We start from the raw sequence: 22670 nt of genomic DNA on the forward strand, positions 1-22670 counted from the left end.
ATTTATTTTAGTTTAAGTTTTTTCATTAATGAATAATGAGCGGGAAATATGCTCTGGATTTCTTTTATTAAATATATTTTTATTGTATTTATTTATTTCATTTTATTTTTTATTAATAACGAGTGAAAATATGCCCTGGGTTTGTTATTATTACATTTTTTTTATTTATTACATATTTATTTATTTATATATTTATTTATTTGTTCGTTTATTTTTTTATCCTATATCTATTAAATTGACTTCCTTAGATCTAGATCTAGGATCTGTTCCAGTCGGTAGGTCCAAAATAAAGTCAGGCAGTGAAGTGAATGAGACATTATTAATGATCTGATCCTGGATCAGTTCTCCTAGTCTGAAACCCCCCTACAGCAGCCCCTGCGTCACCGTGATGATCAGATGGTTGGTCACATGAGCGCCTGTCGGTCTCTCCAGCCTCTCTAGTCTCTCTGCAGCCGGATTCAGATCCCTGAACAGCCGGATTCAGGCCTAATCTTCACCCAGGAATACAGTCATCCAGCCTGCACATATTCCTGTACAACATGCCGTTTTCTGAGCTGTACTTTAACGTGGATAATGGCTATTTGGAGGGGCTGGTTAGAGGCTTCAAGGCTGGGATCCTCTCCCAGGGAGACTATCTGAACCTGGTTCAGTGTGAAACCCTGGAAGGTGAGCATTTAGCTAAGCTACTGTTTCTGCGTTTTTTGGAGACAGAATTAATATTTGGATGAATGATTTGTGGTCTGTGCGTTTTATCTTTAGTTCGTAAACGATATTAGGGCTGTTTTATTGTTTAATTGTGTTTCAAACAGTCTTAAATGATAGCTAGAGGTAGCAGTCTAGCAAATCCACACCCGGGAATCCAAAATCAGGTGGCAGGTTTTCGTTTCGACCGCCTTGGCGGTTCTGTTGCAGATGTTCTGTGCTGCAGCAGAGCCGAAATGGCGGTCGGAACGAAAACCTGGTGCGGGTGTTTTAATTCCAGGACCTGGAATTGCCTCTGTGCTAACTTGCTAACGTATTAAAGATAGCCACAGATGCTAGCATGGACTAATAACGCGTCTTCTAACTAACTAACGCTATTTTTTTTATTTTAAACAGCCATAATAATATAATATATGTGTAATAATGTAAAAAAATAGCTATTTAGCTGTTTTTAAAGAAATGTCAGAATTCATATTTTTGTTATTTAGCGAGCTAAGCTAACCAAGCTAACAGCTATGCTAACTATCTAGCTATGAAGCTAAGCGTAATTAGCTTTGCGTTTTTCTACGAGAAAACCACAAATTACCACTAAATAACTTCTATTCAGGCTTATTGACAAGTTTTAAAAGGCTGTAGGTAATATATTTTAGCGCGTAGCTCGTTTATTAAAAGCTATTTAAAGCTTTTGACGTAGCTTTGCTAACCTAGCAATGTTATGCTAGCTAGCTAAGCTACCTGGTCATGTGATATGGAGGGTGACACCTGCTAATATAATAGATATATAGGTTAATATAGCTAATTCATCATTAAATAATTATTTATTAATTAAACGTAGCTTTTCAGATCATTAATGCTCTTTGAGGAGTCCATAAAGTAGTTAACGTTACTTGACCTGTCAAGGTAAAAATATAATGGTTAGCTACAGAATATAAACCCTTGGCAAACGTTAGCTATCTAGATACAATAAATTTAGGCTCTCAATTTAATAGCTGAATATTTTACCAGTTTACAAGTTTATTAGTCTTAGTTTAATAATGTTACGTTTTTAATGTTCTCTTAAATTAAACAATTTATTTTCTTAATTTATTAAATTGCAGCCTCAATTTTAGGAGGAATGCTTTAGTTAAACTGAAGGAATGTCTTACATTTAGGAAGAAAAAAAACTTTTCAAACTAAGGGAATGTTTCTATATAATATTTTACTGCCTTGATATTTTTCATTTAGAGGAAACCATTATTTGGCATAAGCGACAATGTCAATTATAAAAAACTTTTAACTATAAAAAATATATAACATTTCCGCTTCTTCCAATCATTTCCTGCTGGCAAAGAACTTTGAATATGTATTGCTATTTTGCTTTTATTACGTTTGTTAATGTTGATGATTATGAACAACATTTAAACAATCTTTAACAGTGCCTAAATGTTTTTGAATTTTTTGGGGCTGTGAGTCTACTTTACACTTTTAATGTACTTTTCTACACTTAATGGAAGCAGTACAAGCTATACAAATAGAATACAAATAGTATATTCATTATTTACTTTATGTAAGGTTTAATACAAACAATGCATATAAAATCATAATGTTAAATCATTGTAAAAAATCAATGTGCACATACATAAATTATGATGTCAGAGATCAATGTAGTTTTACTGCATTAGAAATGGGAAAAATATATATATTGATTCAGATTTACCATATTTTTCCTATCTGGGTCATTAGTTTAACAATTCCGTATCACCCAGAATCATCTTTTTTGCTTCCATAGATTTATGTAATGTTAGCCTCATGTCCTTTTCATGCAAAACTAATGGAAATAAATCTTTGGGGACTTAGGTGTTTTTGGTGATCAAGTGTATTTGAGATAATGGGTAGGATTATGTTTAAATATTGAGTTTTCAGTCAGGAGCTTCCTCTGCTTCTCTCTTCTCTGTGAATCACAGGACTGTTTGAAGCCTTTAGTTTAGGGAACTGGAAACCGTTCTATCACAATAATGGAAAATGGTCTGCTGACCATTTCTCCCAGACATGAGAAATCAGCTGCTACACAATCACTGTTGAACAGCATGAAACCCATCATATATTTGTTTAGTTATCTAAGCCATATGTAAGTTGATTTAAAGTGGTGGTTAAGTTCCAGACTGATTTGTGGATATTATATCTCCTCAGATTTGAAACTGCACCTGCAGAGCACAGACTATGGAAGCTTTCTGGCGAATGAAGCTTCTCCCCTCACTGTGTCGGTCATAGATGACAAGCTGAAGGAGAAGATGGTGGTTGAGTTCCGCCACATGAGGAACCAGTCATATGAACCTCTGGCCAGCTTCATGGATTTCATCACGTGAGTAATTCACAGGTTAAGATGTCAGCTACTTTAGTAGTAGTTAAAAATAGTTTAAATGTAGTTAAAATATGTTCTGTAGGCAGGGATGCACCTCAGGCATCTTTAAACAAGCAGACACAAGAAGAGCATGAGTTTTGTTCTGGGATTGAAACATCCACACATGCAAACATTTGCTTTATGAAACATTGCTATCTTGAGGTCACAGAGATCTTTTTTTTCTCACCTTAATGTGACCCATATTTTATGTTTTCAGAGCTACTTGTACACACAAATTGAATCCCAGTCGAATGCACACAGTCAGTGTTATTGGCCTATTATTTTATCAGCTACACTGACCATACACAAGCACTTTATGGTTCTATAATTACAGACTGTAGTCAGGTATGCTGGAGTGTTTAAACACTGTGTCCACTCTATTAGACACTCCTACTATAGCTGCTCCAGCATGTAGATGTAAAGTCAGAATTTATTTATAATTGCACTTCTGAACGTTTTGCACTTTTTTCATATTCCACTGCTGTAGATAACGTGTACTTACTTGTAAATAATATCCATAACACATTACTGTTTTCATGTATATATTTCCATCCTGGATGTAAATTGAACACCAATTTAATATTTATATTTAGTTAGTATATTTTGTACTTTTATCTTTATGAGGCGAGGAGCAAAGAAAAAAATTAATTGTACGAGTGTCATAGGATTGGATGGATATATTTTTTTCTTGGTGGACACCTAGGTGTTTGAAAACTCCAGCAGCACTGCTGTGTCTGATCCACAACACACTAAACACCCAGATAAAAGCTGCTCTGTGGTGGTCCTGTTGGGGGCTTACTATTGAAGAACAAATAGGCTTGAAGAATGTATTAACAAGAGTTTGTGTGTGCATATAATGCATCTGTCTTAAAGGCACAGTAAATAAAACACAACATACAGCTGTGGAAAAAATGAAGAGACCACTTCAGTTTCTGAATCGATTCCTCTTGATTATATTCTAGAGGTTTTCAATTTGGTAAAAATCAAAGAAACTCATCATTTTAAGTGGTCTCTTATTTTTTTCCAGAGCTGTAGATTTTTATCTTTTAAGAGATTATAAAACATGTTAAAATAACCTTTTTATTATATGTTCATTAAACATTATCAAAATAGACCTTATGCTACAGAAAATATACAATAACATACAATGTAGGTGGATCTTTAACTCATAAGGTAACTCCATATTACTCTATTCCAGAGGCAAAACCTTAATCTGTAACTAAGGATTTTATAATAGCAAAATATACAGTTATTGTGTTTTTGAAGCTCTTTCAGCTTTCCCCAGAAGGGGGCACTGTTCCCTTTTACAAACTACACTTAGATGCAATTTAAAACTCTCCTCATGTCTGGTCAGACTGATTTAAAACCCTTGTATTCTGTACTTGGTATTGCAGATACAGCTACATGATTGACAACGTCATCCTCCTCATCACGGGCACTCTGCACCAGCGGGCAATCTCAGAGCTGGTGCCCAAATGCCATCCCCTGGGCAGCTTTGAGCAGATGGAGGCTGTCAACATTGCTCAGACACCTGCTGAGCTCTACAATGCCATCCTGGTTGATACCCCATTAGGTGAGATGTTTGTTTTATTTTTAATAAGTTAAACTATATTGGTCATATTCCTATTGTCTAAACAGATCATTAAACACATTCTGACCAGTGATGTGTGGCATTTCACTTCCCTGAACTCTTCTCTCAACTCTAATCTACACTACATTAACTGTTCTGAGACCTTCACCTTCACCATTACGGAATCAATTGTTCGGAAAGACACCTAAATACCCCTCTGGCTGCAGATGATCTTTGGACCTTTGCACCAATCAGACCATTGCACTCACACAATGAACTGCGTTTTATTCTAATCACAAAATCAGTCCATTTCCTCTGACTGGGACTGATGCAGTGATTACGACCAATCACAGATCAATGCAGGTGGACACTGGATGGGTCTTAATCACTGCATAATTTCTTCTGTGAGCTCCTCCTGACTGGGACAGGTTCTAATCACAGTAACGTTTATTGTGAGATGTCTCAGATTTGACTGATTTGTCCACATGGTTGCCAGAGTCAGTTCTTAATCCCCTTAAAATGCAGTGTCCCGTAAAAAGTCTAGGAGATACAAAACCCTTTTTATTGCAGTAAAATATCAGATGTACACTCTGAAAATGTGAGGGCTTTAGAATCTACAGGGCACCTGGAAAAGCTGTCTGTCCACTCTCTTCTCCACTTAATAATTCCAGATCAGTAACAGGAATCAACCCAAAGGCTGTATGTTTGAAAATGGACATAAAAACTACACAAACATAGTGAAATTAAGGTTTGGAGGAGATGAACTGTTTGATTTGTATTCAGGAAAATAGTTCAGGAAAGAGCCAATTTTATGATTTTATTCATTATATTCTGACATTAGCAGATTTCTTTAAATATGTTTTTTATATTTTCTATTACAATTACAATTATGATTTTCAGTAACGTTTCTTACCAAACATGAAAGCTTTTTATGTTATGCTTGAATAGAAGATGAATCCTCAAGATTTAGTGGTGTAATGTCAGACAATTTACAAAAATCCTGGCCTGTTAAGAGGTTAAGTGAGACTCCGCGACATTGAGTGAGAAAAACGCAGATTTTTTTTGATGATTATTACACTGTTTTCATTGTTTTTTTTTTTTTTTTTTAAACAAAAAAAACAAATCCGGTTTATTGTCACATCAGATAAGTACAGTACATGTGTACAGATGAGGGGAAAAACTAAGGTGCATCACCCCACGTATACATATATATATATATATACATATATATATATACATAATGTTGCTTTCCAATAAAAACAAGTATCTCCAAACAGCAACTTTACAGGAGGAAGAAAACCCCTATCTAAACTTTCAGTGGAAGTCAATGTAAAAGAGTTTATTTCAGGTCATTTTGAAGTATTTCTGTTGGTCCGTTCATCAAGAAATGTTGACACAGTGTAAGAATATATGTTTTATACTTTAGATTCTTCTAAGTAGCACATTTATCTTTGAGGACAGATCTGCACACTCTTGGTATTTTAATCTCAGTGTCTTCATGAGGGAGAGTCACCTGGAATAGTTTTCTCAGCATCTTGAAGGAAGGAGTTCCTGGAGGTGCTGAACAATAGCTGCTGCTTTTCCCTTACTCTGTGAAGCTTCAGCTCATCCCAATTAAATCGCCTCAAATCACCATCTCAGTTCATCAGGTTTAGATCAGGGGATTAATGTGGAGGATCAACACTTTTTACTGGTTATTACATAATTCCACATGTCCCTTAATTGTTTTCCTATATAATAGGAAATAAAGAAAAACATGGAATAAGAAGGAGTGTCCACACGTTTGACTGCTACTGTATATACTGTGTATGTTACTATTTAAGTATGAGTAAATGACAGGTCTAAATTAAGCTGTATGTATTAATGTGAGTCCAGTAGGTCCAGTGTAGCTGTGAGCAAACTGCAGGGTGCAGAGTTGTTAGCATGGGATGAAGTGGGGGGATATTGACACTGTGTATATATTAGATATTGATATTTTTTGACCTAGTCATATTTTATCTCTGTAATGTGTTTTCTGTAGTTCCAAAACCATCATAATAGTACTGAATTCACTGTGCTTAAACTAAACTAAATGAATGTTTCTCTGATCTTTTTTTTTTTTCCAGCTGCCTTTTTTCAGGATTGTATTTCCGAGCAGGATCTGGATGAGATGAATATTGAGATTATCCGTAACACCCTGTACAAGGTAATAACTGTAACTCACATTTACGATATTTCAGTATACATTAGTTACAGCTTTTGTAGGTCCAGACATCTGTTGTGGGAGTTCTTGGCTGCGTTTCTGTGGCTTTAATATGGTAATGATATACAGTAATGCTGCTGAATACCAGCCTGCCCAGGTAAAGCTGATGAAGCATGATTTACCTGACCACACTATAAGACTAGCAAATTAAATATAACACTGACTGTGCTGGGACAGTATGTTTTTGTGGAATGCCTAGTTTCCAAACCACCTTTACCATCAAAGACCAGCTTAGACCATCTAAAACCAGCTTCCAGCAAAAGGTGGCCTTTAGCTGCATTTTTAAACTGAGTAGTAATTATAATTATATATATATATTTATTGTTGGGCAATATGGAAAATATGTTTTAAAGAAATTCACAATACACAATATTTATAGCGAGGTTTTGTCAGATTAAAGTATATTTTCTGTTAGTGGTGGGAACTATGACGCTAAAATAATTATATTATGTTATGAAATATTATTAATTTAATATTAATTTAATATTTTTATGATAACGATATTCTTGGTGATATGACAGATGAAAATGTTAAATTAGTTTCAAGGATATACGAAAATGAGTATTATATATATTTTTTAATTAATATACAGTAATAGTTTGAACAGTTTAAACAAATAAAATAAATTAACGTTTGTATACAACAATAATAATGTAACAAAATAAATAATCTAAAAAAAATTAAGTAATGTAATAGAAAAATCTACCAAAAAACTAAAGTGCATTATATTTAGGCAAACATGCAGTTAAATTAAAGTAAATGTAGTAAAAAGGAAAAACAAATACAAAATAGAATGTTTTCAAGAATATAGCTATTATCACATTATGGATTTTTTTTGTGTCAATTTTTGGCGATTTTATTGTGTTTAATACGATATGACGAACCCGCGTTGCCGATAAATATAAAATATCATATAGTCCAGCTCTAGTAGTAATACATAAACTGTGTATGACTTACACTTCGTTTTCATGCTTTTCCAGGCTTATCTAGAGGCCTTCTATAAATTCTGTACCAATCTAGGAGGAACAACAGCTGATACAATGTGCCCCATTTTGGAGGTAAGTTGATCTTTGCTCCAAGGAATGATAAAAGTCCTTTTATGAGAGTCCTAAATATTTCTTACACAAAGGGTCAGTTTCACAGGGATTAGGCCTAGTCATAGATTTCCATTTATTTTTCTTTTTACTGGAAAATCTCTATTGAAAATGCTGTACAGTTCAAGAATAGACTTAATCACTCTCTGGGGAAAATGCTCCAAAAAGTTTAACATGATTCATATGATAGTTAACCACAGTATAGTGCTTGATCTGATTACCCTAAACTCTTAAATGTTCTCCCTTTTTTAGGATTTAGAGCCCTTTCTGGTGAAAATGGGTAATTGCACCGAGAATGCGGAAGAATAATTTTGTACTGAATGGGTCTGATTGTTGGGTGTCTTGTTGAAGGTTGAATCCGATTCCAGGTTATGTTCAGTCAGAAAAAGAGAGAGAGAGAGAGAGCGCTCAGTCAGAAACTCCACTCTTCTTTGGTTTTACTATGAGTTAATGAGTTTCCCCTTCTGAAGTCTCCATTGCTCCACCAGCCGCTCGTGTTCAGTTAAACTGAGCCGGATCCTCTTTTAGAGGCGGTACGTGTGACGTAACTTCATAAAGTCGTGTGACATGGCCAAAAGAACTTCCGCAAAAAGCGACCCGATACCCCAGTTTTTAGAATGAATATACAGTATTAGGCTTAGCAGGGATGGTCGTTCCATCACACTGGTACCATTAAACACAATAATTTGTCCCTTCTTCACTCTGAATTGCTTCTGCTTTCAGTTTAGAAACAAAAAAATACGGACTGCCACTTTAATTTGGCCTCTGAATCAGGGCTCCTCCTGTCATCCTGTCACATGATGGAAATGTTACATAATAGTGGAACATATGCAATTCTTCTTTAGAAATATTTAATACAAGTGAATCACAGTATCTTAGGGGTGTGAATGAAATGTGCTGGGATGTACCGGCCCTGTTTTTATATGGATATCTAAGGTTTCAACTTAACCGGTGGGTGTCAAAGTTTTATTTGTCTGAAATGCTTGTGGTAAATCTCACGTAATAACACTACAGCACTTCAACATACTAAATATATGAGATTTAATACTATGTACAAATTATTTGAGACCGAAAAAAGCAGTTTATATTACCATGGTGCAAAATAGAGGACTCCATCTAAAATCTAGAAATTGTGTATTAAATGACCTATTGAAGGTGTGTAGCAGCATCGTCTGTTATGCAGGGTGTAAATGCATGTTATGCATGTGTAAATATAGATTGGTAACATATATACTTTAATAATTAATATAATTTTAGCAATTGCTCTTACAGGGTTATGCCTGTACCATACTGTCCACTCTAAAAAAGAAGGTGAAAAATGTTACATAACAGTAAAAATCATGCAGGCTACAGGCTCCAGCTGATAGAAAGGCAACAGTGGCTCCGATAACCAAGGACAGAAAGCTGAGGCTGCACCTATATACATTTTATATTTTCCGTTGTAAATGTAGTATTGTAGAGTTAATATTAAAGCTATACAGGAACACATGCAGAAAAATTTAGTGAACGAAAAGTGTTAAACAAACCAGAATTATATATATTTAAACACTCTTGGTATTTTAATCTCAGTGTCTTCTTGAGGGAGAGTCACCTGGAATAGTTTTCTTAGCGTCTTGAAGGATGGAGTTCCTGGAGGTGCTGAACAATAGTCGCTGCTTTTCCTTCACGCTGTGAAAGAAGCTCCAGCTCATCCAAAATCACCTCAAATGATCACTTAAACATTTAAACTTTTCATAACTTAATTCCATATATGATCCTTAAGTGTTTTTATGTATTTAATAATAATCTACCATGTAGAAAATGAATTAAATAAAGAAAAAAACGTCAACTGGTGCTGTATTTTCTTTTTTGAATATGTAAACAGTGACACTTTTTTTTTCTTATTCTTCTTTTTGTTTTTTTCCAGTTTGAGGCAGACAGGAGGGCCTTCATCATCACCATCAACTCGTTTGGGACAGAGCTGTCTAAAGAGGACAGGGCTAAACTCTTCCCTCACTGTGGAAAGCTCTATCCAGAGGGTTTGGCCCAGCTGGCACGTGCTGATGACTATGAACAGGTCAAAGCTGTGGCTGATTATTACCCTGTAAGTACTAGAAAGATACTTGATCTCAACATTTTCAGCTTACTAAATGCATTTAATTAATCTGATACATAGCCATAAGCATGTACACAGGTTTGAATTGAAGGTGTGTTTGTGCACTGGCATGCCACATGGGACCGGAACTAGTATCAGGGTTCATACGGTCAGGAAAAACATGGAAAAGTCATGAAATTTGAAAATAGTCATTTACAGGCCTGCATAAGTTTTGGAAAAATAAAAATACCCAGAAAGTTTTGGAAAAGTCAAGGAAATTTGGTCTACAAATCTTTGTGTTTCCGTTTATCGATGGAGAAAATCTATTTTGAGCTAACAAATACCTCAGCTCAGAGTTAATTCAGTAATGTAGCCCTACACAATGGAGCTCTCAGGATCTGACACACATTTTAGGTAACACTTTATTTTAAGGTACACAAATTAGGCACTTATTAATGTCTTATTATTTGCTTAATAAAGCCTTAATTAGACATTTATAAATGATTTATTCACTACTTATTAGTCTTTATTCTGTGTACGGGTTATTGGTGCTTAATTAGTGGTCTGTTATGTGGAAATGATTAATAATGGCTGTATTAGTTCTTATAGTGCACTATAAACAGTTATGTTAGCATCCAGTTAAGCAGGTTATTAAGCATTAACTATTAGCCAAATAAGTAGTGAATAAATCATTTATAAATGTCTAATTTTGGCTTTGTTAAGCAAATAATAAGACATTAATAAGCGCCTAATTTGTGTTCCTTAAAATAAAGTGTTACCACATTTTATTATTAAAGATTGTGTGTCAGATTCATTTTAGGCCTACTGAAATCAATTTCAATTATAGGTCTAGTTGGTTGGATTTATTGTCCATTTCTGCACTGTTTTTAAAATCATATGGTCATGAAATTTTACCTTGACGGCATGGAAAAGTCATGAATCATGGAAATGTAATGGTTAAAAAGTGTATGAACCCTGTAGTATTGTGTCCCATGTCTTGTGGCATGTACTATAGAAGCTAAAGAACGCTGTACTGACTTTAAGGATATGTGTGTGGGGTCTCCTGTTTTAAGTGTGTATGCAATTTCCCTGCCAGAGTCAATTAATTGTATCTTCACACGGACAATTCTATCCAGAAGATGCCGGTCGCCATCATTACTGCCCACTGCACTGTCCACTGTGGGGGTAATACCTTCTATAGCATGTGTATATGTTGTAAGGTGCGATCTTGTGAGGCAGGTTGAACACATCGCATTATCTTGAGCATGCTAGTCAATGTTTAACCTGCCTCACAAGATAGCACCTTACATCTTATCAATACAAATTATGTGTTAGTTTTACGCCAGATGTAACGGGAGACACACCTTCCAAAAAGTTTTGTCTGTCCAAAGATATCCCATGGATCATCAATATGTTTTTGGCAAATGCGAGATGGGCCGTTTTGTTCTTTTTGGTCAGCAGTGTTTTTTTTTTTTTTTTTTACCTTAGAACTCTCCCATGGATACCATTTTCGAGCAGTGTCTATTAGGGCTGCCACGATTAGTCAACTAGTCACGATTATGTCGACTATTAAAATAGTCGACGACTAATTTAATAGTCGATTAGTCGTTTTTTTTTTTTTCTTTGTTTTTCTCTCCAAACTGCTGCGACTGCCTTTCTGTCCTGGACGCACATGCGCAGTAGTGGAAACCGGGGTAGGTAGTGGACGACATCTCAGGACATTATACAGACAGGCTCTGGTTTCATGGCTACCCCGCTACAGAACTCAAAAGTGTGGGATCACCAAGAAAATAAAAGTGAAACGCGTGCAATGCAATATCTGCAATGAAGAACTTGCCTTCCTCGGCAGCACAACCGCGATGCACGAGCACCTGAAAAGGAGGCATGTTGTGGCTGATTAAATGACGAAGAAGCTAAATTGCTATTTAGCTGCTAAAATTAGCGTAAACAGAGCGTTAACTTAGTACTTAACTTACTCATCTTGATAGCTTTAAAACAGAGGTCACTAATAGGCGGACCGCGATCCGGATCCGGACCCAGATGTTGTCACAAATGCCGTCCCAAACCGATAAACTACAGAGAAGGATTTCATTCTGACAGTGGCTTCTGTTTTCAGTGCTTTTCGGTGCAGTAAACTCACAGATCAGTCATGTGTGGTGTAAAATCACCAAACGCTCTCCTCTGCCAATCAGATCTGTGCAGACCGCTGCCCTGGCTAGTGAATTGGGACACGGACGGGGAAAAACGCCTTTATAAAGAGATAGGGAGCCCAAGAACTGGCAGAAAAACAAGATCGGGCAGAAACTAAAGACACACTGAGTGCGACAGAGAGACGGTAATGTACACAAATTTCTGGACAGAGAGGCATTTTTTATTAATATACTTTTTTTTCATAATAGTTCAAACAACCTCACAGTTGAGATGTTTCATAAATGCCAGTGCCTTATCCTTATTTTACACAGTTGTTTACACTTTATGCTAAACAGTAAAATAATTGTCTGTTACAACAAGCTGCATATTTCATTAAAAGTTTAATGAACTATGATTTTAATTGTTTTTATTTTTAGTTAGCATATAGCTGAAATCTAATGATGGTTGTATAATAGCAGCTGCATTCTATTGTGATAAACTGTGTTTTATATTCAATTAACGTATGATCCGATTAGTCGACTAATCATAAAAAATAATCGGTGATTAGTCGACTATAAAAATAATCGTTTGTGGCAGCCCTAGTGTCTATCTTTTTATTAATAGCTTAAAACTGTCCTTAATTGAAGCAAGTGAGACCTGAAGTTCTTCAAATGTTGTTCTGGGTTCTTTTGTGACCTTCTGGATGAGTTGCCCATGCCCTTTTGGAATAACACTTTTTTGGCAAACACTTTTTTACAAAGGGCTAGATGGGTTTGGATTTTGGTTTTTATTAATAAGTGACTCATTATTTAAAATCTGCTTTTTATATTTACTCAGGCTATATTTGTTTGATATTCAAGTTTGTTTGACAAAAAATGCTAAAACAAAAAAAAAATCTGTCTTAAACGCTTCCAACTAAACCACGTACCTGCAGTACGTGCTTGGTCTCAAGATGCCAGTGTGATGTGAAATGGTTTCAGTTGTTCCAATGATTCATTGTTTTCTGTGTTGGCAGTGGCTGTTGTTGCTGGCATATTTAAAAATATGTTGTTAAGCCAATTGAATAAGGTATGCTCTGTTTTTCTTAGGAATACAAGCTCCTTTTTGAGGGCGCTGGCAGCAACCCAGGAGACAAAACACTGGAGGATCGCTTCTTTGAGCATGAGGTGAGCTTGAAGCTGACTGACAGGGGAGACTGTGAGGTTACTGTAAATCAGGAAAAAACATGTAAATCAGTAAAGAAAATCTGGTTAGCATCAGTCAAGTTAGCATGTAAACTTTTTTTTACTTCTACTCATCACAAATCATGGATAAAGGGGCACTCCAGCTGACTCCAAACTCAGCTTATGTTAAAAAAGGGTAAAAATGGAGGGGTTAGATTGGTAGGGGCACTGGGTGATGTATGGGTTTAGAGGCAGGGCAGGAAAGAGAGCTGATTGGCTGAGTTGCAGCAGTGTGCCTCTGATAGTGGTGGAATGCAGATGTTCTATATGTTTAGGATATTTAAAATAATTTATACTGGATATATAGAATAAACTTTTGTTTGGATAGAAACTAGTTTAAACATATTTTTCTCTGTGTTGTTATACTATAGTAGTTTTCGTAAAAAAAAAACACGATCATCTTGATTACAGTCTTGCAATATACAGATCTGCAAACAATTAAGAGACCACTTTAGTTTTTTGATTCAGTTTCTCTGATTTTACTATTTATGGGTTTATGTTTGAGTAAAATGAACATTGTTGTTTTATTCTATAAACTACAGACAACATTTCTCCCAAATTCCAAATAAAAATATTGTCATTTAGAGCATTTATTAGTAGGAAATGAGAAATGGCTGAAAAAACAAAAAAGATTCAGAACTTTCAGACCTCAAATAATGCACAGAAAACAAGTTCATATTCATAAAGTTTTAATCAATATTTGGTAGTTTTAAATCACAGTTTTCATGCATCTTGGCATGTTCTTCTCCACCAGTCTTACTTTGATGGCTTGTGATCATCCATCTTCCGCTTGATTATATTCCAGAGGTTTTCAATTTGGTAAAATCAAATAATCTCATAATTTTTAGATGGTCTCTTATTTTTTTCCAGAGCTGTATATGACTATGATAAATTGTAACCCCTGTATCGTGATGATATCGGCAATTCAGCGTATCAGCAGACTCTTCCCAATACACAGCACTAATTACAATTATAACATTTTAAATAAGCACAAAATATAGGCCTGAACTATGAATGAGCAGTCTGTGTGAAATGTTACATTATTATATTATATATTGAGATTATATTGTCTTACAAGAGTATTAGCACAGCATAGTAAAGCAGAGAGTATCTAAATATGTAAAGTTTTCTGGGTTGAGCAACAGGCTTCTCTCAGAATAGAACATCCTCATACGCCCTCACACCTCCAGTCCTCTGTCGAAAGGGACGGTCAGTCTGCCGCTTTTCATTCAGAACAAGCCGGTGTGAACCTGTTTCTGCCTGTTTACTCGTTCTCTCTCGCTCCGTGTTCTGCTGCTTTGTTGGAATGGAAACCTGCAGCAGCGCCGGCCCGTTCCGGATAAGGTTGGACAGCCCCGGTCCGAGTGATTAGAGGAAAACATTAATCTCTGTTTATTCCAGCAAGTCATTCGATACTGAAGTATTAGTCCCCTTGATCCTTTGTGAACTCTGCAGCCAAAGCAAACAAACAGTATTGTTGATGCTTCTGGCTGCCAAAAATGACACTGCCTGCACTCCGTGCTGAAACTACATGAATTCCCAAACACACACATTTAATCCACAGGGAGTCTGTGATTTTAAGTTCAGTTACTGTCAGGTCTGACACAATAATTACTTTATCAGCTTCTCTTTAAGCACGTAGGCATGGGGACAATGTAATTTTTAACAGTTCAGTTTTTTTTTTTTACAATTTAAGGCTAAATTTAAAAATAGAAAAGGAGGTGTAAAACTTCAGTATCTAATTTTATAGTGGGACAGTAACGAAGGAATGGATCGCATATTTCATTCGTTTTTCTAGTTTTTTTTTATTTCTATCTGAAGTGGAAAAAAGTGTAATGATGATTTGAAATGTCAAAATGAAAAAATGAAAAATGTAGAGAGTCAAGGGTCAGTGTAACTTTTAGCAGTTTAATTTTCTAAATGTATCAAGATAAATAAAAAAATAGAAAGTTGGGAATAGTGAAGAAGACATGAATTTTTATCCAATTTTTCAGTTAAGTTTTTCTTTTAAGCCTATTTCAAACATAATTTTCCGAAAAAGTAAAAGTTTCTCTTTTCTCGATTTTCAGATTTGTCAATTTTTCTACCTTGTAACACAAATCTGATGGTATAATCTTGCAAAATGCAAAAATGGAAAAATCAAAACTAATTTTTTTTTGAATAGATGAAAACCAAAAGTTATTTCTTGTACATTGCACAACATAATTAAATAATTTCTTACATCCAATTGACTATATTTGCATGTAGCCTCAAATGGTCAGATAATTTAAATTAATAAACACTACACTCACTGTAAAGTAAAGAGGTTTTAATTTTCCATGAAATTCAGATTGTAAGGGCCAGGAATAAAAAATGAGAATCATTCTTCACTAAATATTTTTACTACATCAAATTTACAAACTTCATTAAAACTTCTGTTTTAAAATGTATCCGTAAACTTAAGAAATAAATGTTACACTGACTGTAGGCATTAATATATTTTTTTTAATTAATTTTTGCTGACCTCAATATTGACCTCAGTGTGTGTTTCTTAGCTAGTGGAGCCCAGTAACATAAATAAACTGATATGTGGACTTTATTTATGTGTAAAAACAATTTAATTTATGTTTAATTTGTTTAGGATACTTAAATATATTACGACTGCAATGTCTAAAAACTAGAAGTAATCGAAAGGCCACTGCTTGTAAACGGGGAAAGACTGCGTTATTATGCTGTACTAGTATGTATCGTGATAAAACGTATCAATACGTATCAATATATTTTTTTTTACGCATTTTCATATTTCAGTATACATTTTTACATGCATTTATCACTGACCTTCTCTTTCTTTCGAATATCAGACATTACAACAGACAAATTTAAGGATGCATAAGTGCATAAATTGCCTTTGATAATTTAATACATTTTTGTGAGTTTACAGGCATCTGTTGTGATAAAGTTTGCCATATCATCCCGCTCTTTACTATTATGTTTTTATCAGCAGCATAAGCTGGTCTTTAAATGTCTTATAATTGATCACAGTTGTGTCTGTGATAATACACATCTAACTATTATTGACCTTTTTTTTCCTCTTCTTACCTGTCTGCAGGTGAAGCTGAATAAACTGGCTTTTCTGAACCAGTTCCACTTCAGTGTGTTCTATGCCTACGTGAAGCTGAAGGAGCAGGAATGCCGGAACATCGTGTGGATCGCAGAGTGTATCGCCCAGAGGCACCGCGCAAAAATCGACAACTATATCCCCATTTTCTAATGGCAGACTCTGCAATCGTCTTTAATTCCCTCCTTGTCTAAAACGGTCATGCACCGCCTCTTATTTATAAGTACTGTACATTTTGATTATTTTCTGTAATGTGTAATGATGATTTATCTTGGTTTGTCCCTGATCTGCGGCTGACGCTTACTGCGATTGAGATTTAGCCTGTTTATGATTAGATTTTGAACCAAATGTGGTTCTTAACCCTGGTCTTGGAGGATTATTCTGTCCTGCATATTATAGTGGCTTCCTGCTCTAGGCAACACATACAAACAAACACAGTACAGTTTTACTGCTGCTGTAGTCTTCCACACTGTGTGTTATACAGCAGTACACACACTGACATCTGTATCTTGTTTTGTAGAAGTGGCATAAAATCATTTTAAAATTACTATAAAATTGTTTATCGCAATAATTCCCAGGGCAATATATTGTCCATTTGGAAATGCCACCTCTAATTGTAGATTTTAGATTCTAAAGGGCACAGAAACAGAGGATCATCTTCTTGTATTTACTTTCTTGCTCTGCCACAGAAGGTCTGACCAATAAGCAGAGAGAATGTTCTTACATGGTTTGTTTCTTGTTGTTTTCCTTGTGTGAAAACAAACCAAACCAAACCATACCATTCTGAAAATACTTCCAGTTTACAGACTTCTTAACTGATACGGACCAAAGCGATACAACTATAGATCTGCAAACTCTTTAAAATGTGCAGAGTAGGTTCTTCTCCAGGACCAGGGTAGAGAACCAGCAATCTAAGCCACTTTAGATAAATTAAGGGTTCTTCTGTTTGGTTCATTAATAACATCTAACAAAGAGAATACATACAGTCCAGCTAATGTGGTACTAAAAAAAATCCATATGGTACTGAGTCAGAATCACAATGTACCACAATCTCAATAGTACCGCATAATACAGCCCACCACCTTCACCACCACCACCCTTATTTAGTTGTCACTGCTGTGTCTAATGAAATTCAAGCCCTCACCTTTGTCCCACCTCATAAGTTGTGAGTGTGGTGTACGTGCCTCTCATTGTTGTCTGTTTATGGTCGGTGATATGCCCATATTAGGGGACCTCAAGTGTGGGAAATGTGCATCGTGTTTTGGGAAATCTCTGCTCACACAAAGTTCACACCCTTTGGTGCACAAACATGTGCTTTGTCTTGTGTACCTGTGCACCTATCCAGTGTTGGCTCACATGTTTCCACTTTCAGAGTATCCACTGACATGTCGGAGGTAAAATCTATACAGGATAAAGCGTATCAGCTTTGGGACGTTGTTGTTTACCGCAGGGTGTGATTATAGCAGCGTTTCTTGAGAATTCCACTCATTTTTCTATAGAAAAGCATTGTTTGGGATCAAATTTCCTTATTTGGGCATATCACTGATTATGTATCACTGATAATACATAACCTCACAGGTCTGTTAAGCAATTTATCATTGGTTTTTATGAGTAGTAGGGCCTGACTAGGGGTGGAACATTACCACATTTTCATGTCTGATACTTTATATTATATACTATATTTTTCCATCTCTTTTAAACGAAGCTGTTCTATAATAATACATTGGTCTGATTGCACTTTGCCATCTAAATAACATCATGCTCGACCTGTGAAACTAACAAACTTCTTTATGAAGCCTAAAATACTACATATGCAGCCCTGTTTTCCACAGTTTTACCACCTTAAACATGTTGGTTTACATTTAGGCTAATGGATCCTTAACTAATTAGGGCTGCACAATATTGAGAAGAATTGACATTATGATATTTTCTTTTGTAGTTCTGAGATGACTTATGATTTCTTCATCTAAATAATAATACAACATGTCATGGTATTAATAATGCATTCTGATTATTGAAAATTGGAGTAAAATAAACAGTACTAGGCTTCTAAAAGATACATCACAGAAAATGAGAGCAGTTTCAAAAATGTTCCAATTGCTTCAAGCGTGATTAATCGACCTAATGCAAAATTTCCCTTTATTTGATGTGACTATAGAATATGTGCATTTTGCATTGACTGTGCTAAAACTGTGCCAGTATCGGACGATGGTATCAGATGGTCTCACCCCTAGTCCTGAGCTCATGCGTGTCAGGCCAGATTAAGAAGAACTTAAAAATCAGGCCTTTCAAACACTGTTTTTTGAGCAATGCCATAAAAGACACACTTTTAGTTTTCTGAAGATTAATCTTTTTTTTAAAAGGCTTAAAGAGAGTATCTTCATTCATTTTCTTCAATTTTATATTTTGCCATTTTTGCTCATATTTGCCAATTTTAAAAGGTCAATTAACTAATCCCTGTTCATATGGACATATGGACTATCACCACTAATGTCCTAAACACTGGGAGGAAGAAGCAAATGGAAGTTAGACTCCACCTCTTTTCAAACTGTTGCTGATGCAGCATCACTGGGTAGTCAGCACACTCAGAGAAAAGCGCAGCAACCCAGCTCTGATACATCACCTAAAAGATGCCTGTGCTGACCAACGTCACACAAGCAGTGATGGAGTGAGATCATGGCCAATTGTGTTCTCTCTGACTCTGGCTGCTGATGCCATGCAACATGACTCCGGGATCAAACCAGCGATCCTCAGATCATGATGACAGTGTATTAGTCTACTGTTACTTAATTCTTCACAAAACCACAAGTACTTCTTGTATGGTATTGCTCGAAGAACCTTTTTTGGATTATATGGATGAGGTTTTTTTTTTTTTTCCTCCTGTAAATTTATATACAGTAAAACATAGCAGTGCCCAGAGTCCTGCATGACCTACTGATTCCATTAGACATTCCATTATTGTAACTTGTCTGTGTGTGACTAGCTAACCTTTAAATCAAAGTTAATGATTTTTAAATGATTTCAGAACACTTTCCACTTCTAAACCTGTTAAAGAACAAAGCACCGCCCCTTTGTAAAGTCTAATTATCTCTCATTTTCAACCCCTATTCTGCTGTTGTGAGTATTAAGAAACTATTAAGATTATTATGAGGGAGGGGGAGGAAATATTGGATGTGAGTAAATGATAAACGGGTTTCTTTTAAAAAGTGTTGCTCTCTGTTGTGTATGAATGCCTGATTCTGTGTATTTGAAGCTGAAGTCTGTGTGAACTGTGCTCCTTTTGTTTTTGTAAATTAGTGCTGAAAGTAACTTATGGTGTAGATCAGATTTTATGAATTTACGAATGAGAAAAGCCAGATGCAATAGGTCTGACCTTATATTAGAATATACCTAGATCTATAAAATGACCTTGTGTTCAGGCTTCACACGCTGTGTAAATTATTGTACTGCTGTAACCATCTTGCTTGTGCTTTGTGTTATAAATGCAAAAATATATACAGTATATTATATGGAACTTTTGTGTCTGAATCTGTGAGTGCCTTTTAATTATTTGATAGATCTGATTCTTACTTTTTGACATAATGTGAATAGTAAACAAGGTTCGTGCTATAGGTGCATCTCAAAAAATGTGAATATTATTGAAAGTTACTTTATTTCAGGGCGGCACGGTTGCGCAGTGGGTGGCACTTCCGCCTCACAGCAAGACGGCCTGGGTTCGATTCCCGGCTGGGGTGACCCGGGTCTTTCTGTGTGGAGTTTGCACGTTCTCCCCGTGTCTGCGTGGGTTTCCTCCGGGTTCTGCGGTTTCCTCCCACAGTCCAAAGACTCAGGCTAATTGGACCTTGATTGAAATTACCCCTTAGGTGTGAGTGAATGTGTCTGTGTGTCTGTCTGTGTCTGTCTGCCCTGCGATGGATTGGCGGCCTGTCCAGGGTGTATCCTGCCTTCCGCCCGATACCGGCTGGGATAGGCTCCAGCCCCCCGCGACCCTTAACGGATAAAGCGGTTGACGATGAGTGAGTGAGTGAGTGAGTGAGTATTACTTTATGTCAGTAATTCAGTTCAAAATGTGAAACTCATATTATATAGATGTATTAAACACAGAGTGATCTATTTTAAGAGTTTGTCTTAAAAAATCAAAAATCAGTATCTCAGAAAATTAGAATGTTACATAAGACCAATTGGTACTTTTGGCAGTGTAGGCAGTGTGCCAAGTCCTGCTGAAAAATGAAATACGCATCTCCATAAATGTTGTCAGCAGAGGGAAGCATAAAGTAACTTTGGACTTGATAATAAAACACAGTGGACCAACACCAGCAGATGACATGGCTCTCCAAACCATCAAGTATGTATCGTATTGTCAAGTTCCCACTGAAGTTCACATTTAAAGGTAAAAATACCAAAAAAAAATTACAACATGCTCTTGGCAGAAGTGTATGTAGGGTATTTAGATATCTGAAATAGAATCCTATTTTTATTGTTTATAATATTTTGTTTCTTATTCATTGTAATTCTCTGATGAGTGGAGTTCGTAAGGAAAGATACAATTTAAAAGAGAGAGATGGGGAGATATTTATAGGGTGGAAGATAAGAGCCATGTTCCTCCACCCAAATTTAAGTTTATTTAAGTTTGCAAAACTTTATTTAACACACCTTATAATGTCAAATAATGACCCCAAACAAAACAGAATTATCATGAAAACGTAAAACAATATATATGCTGGCTAGTGCATGTACCGTGGTAGAAAGAAGCACATATTCGATGGGTAGCATAACTGAATAGAACATATTGAAGAACAATATGAAGTATTGTGAAACTGGGAAACTAGCACAGAGCAAGAAGGCAGAATTTGTTATGCTCAATTCTGTATATATACTGTTAAATAGTGTTGTTTTACATTAATAATTAATACAAAGTAATTGCTAGTAAATAAAATAGAGGAGTAGAGGAAAAGTTCATTTAATTCGTTAAAAAAAAGTGACTTTAGCATGTTTGATTCATTAAAACAGATCGCTTTTAATTCTTAGCACCAATCTTACTACTGTTTTACAGTCATTGTTTAATCCTTAGAACCCTACGGACGAATTTTGCATCCAAAATTGCACCTTGTGTTCTCAGCTTAATTACTTAGGAATCCCTTCACATATAAACATAATCTATATATAGTTAGAACATCCCAGTGAGAAAAAATGCTTCAAACATATTTATATGATGTTTCAAACCAAATAATATCAGTAAATGACTCAAAAGTGTCCACAGAAAAAGTGTGAAACTACCTGCTTTACTCAAACTAAAGCTAGGTACGGTGTGCGCACTACTTTATATAGTTTTTATTTTACTAAGTAGTTTTTATGCACTAAACATTTTGATTTATTCAGACTAAAAAGTTGACATTTTTGTATATAGTTTTCTTTGTGTGTCCTGATTAAAATACTAAAAGGCATAGGCTGCTCTGAGTGTCAGGTTTTTAGTATCTACATGCATCCTAGAGGTGTGATTATTGATTATCAAGAAAAATAAATCCACCTGATGCTCTCCATGTATTTTGTCAAAGTAATAATGAATAAGCCATGTAATGAACTATCATCACTGTTCTTATGCTTTCAACTTATATGCACTCTAGTCTAACCATTTTTGAAAAGATATCTTAGGTGTGAATATATTTAAAGTCTATCCATTAAAAAATAAGTATTATAATTATTTATTTGTTTATTTATTTTTTTTGACCAAAACATGATCAGTTCCAGGAAAATATAACAATTCTGCTTCCTTTTACATTTTAAATGATTATATTTTTGAGCAGCCGTGTGTCTTCTGGAGTAAAAGAGCCCAGGGCTTGTGACTGTCTGATATAATTACTGCGTTATAAGACCTGAAAGAGGAACTGACAAAAACAGAGAAAAAATACACCAAAACTAGCTAGATATCAAAGGGTTAATATAAACCAGGTAACAACCCTGACCTACCAGCAGAGGGGGCCAACGCCACAGTCATATTCATAAATACATATAACAGACTCAGCAGCAGTACAGCATTATATCCCCTAATACTGAGATACAGCTTACATCTTAGTTATTCTTCTTTATACGTAACTGGAACACTCATTAAAGCTTCTATGAAGACTACTATGGAGTACACTTTGTTTGAGCCGTTTAAT

The 22670-nt window shown here is 35.5% G+C and overlaps 1 protein-coding gene across 1 annotated transcript; it reads left to right on the forward strand.

Annotated features, from left to right (window-relative positions):
• The first annotated feature begins 400 nt into the window (after positions 1–400).
• Positions 401–20026, forward strand: atp6v0d1 (ATPase H+ transporting V0 subunit d1). Its single transcript, XM_007246885.3, has 8 exons — positions 401–666; positions 2872–3043; positions 4477–4655; positions 6758–6837; positions 7875–7952; positions 9895–10071; positions 13281–13358; positions 16504–20026. The coding sequence occupies exons 1-8, from the start codon at positions 540–542 to the stop codon at positions 16663–16665; spliced, it is 1053 nt and encodes a 350-aa protein (XP_007246947.1). The 5' UTR covers positions 401–539; the 3' UTR covers positions 16666–20026.
• Positions 20027–22670: the final 2644 nt, after the last annotated feature.

This window comes from Astyanax mexicanus, chromosome 23 (genome assembly GCF_023375975.1).
Source record: "Astyanax mexicanus isolate ESR-SI-001 chromosome 23, AstMex3_surface, whole genome shotgun sequence".
Classification (NCBI taxonomy): Eukaryota; Metazoa; Chordata; class Actinopteri; order Characiformes; family Acestrorhamphidae; genus Astyanax; species Astyanax mexicanus.

What these genes read in the sequence shown, in the direction of transcription:
- atp6v0d1 (XM_007246885.3), top strand. Translation starts at nt 540, where the DNA reads ATGCCGTTTTCTGAGCTGTACTTTAACGTGGATAATGGCTATTTGGAG. An exon ending in TCCGTAACACCCTGTACAAG is followed by an intron (nt 6,838 to 7,874) that starts GTAATAACTGTA and finishes ATGCTTTTCCAG; the next exon opens with GCTTATCTAGAGGCCTTCTA. An exon ending in ATCGCTTCTTTGAGCATGAG is followed by an intron (nt 13,359 to 16,503) that starts GTGAGCTTGAAG and finishes ACCTGTCTGCAG; the next exon opens with GTGAAGCTGAATAAACTGGC.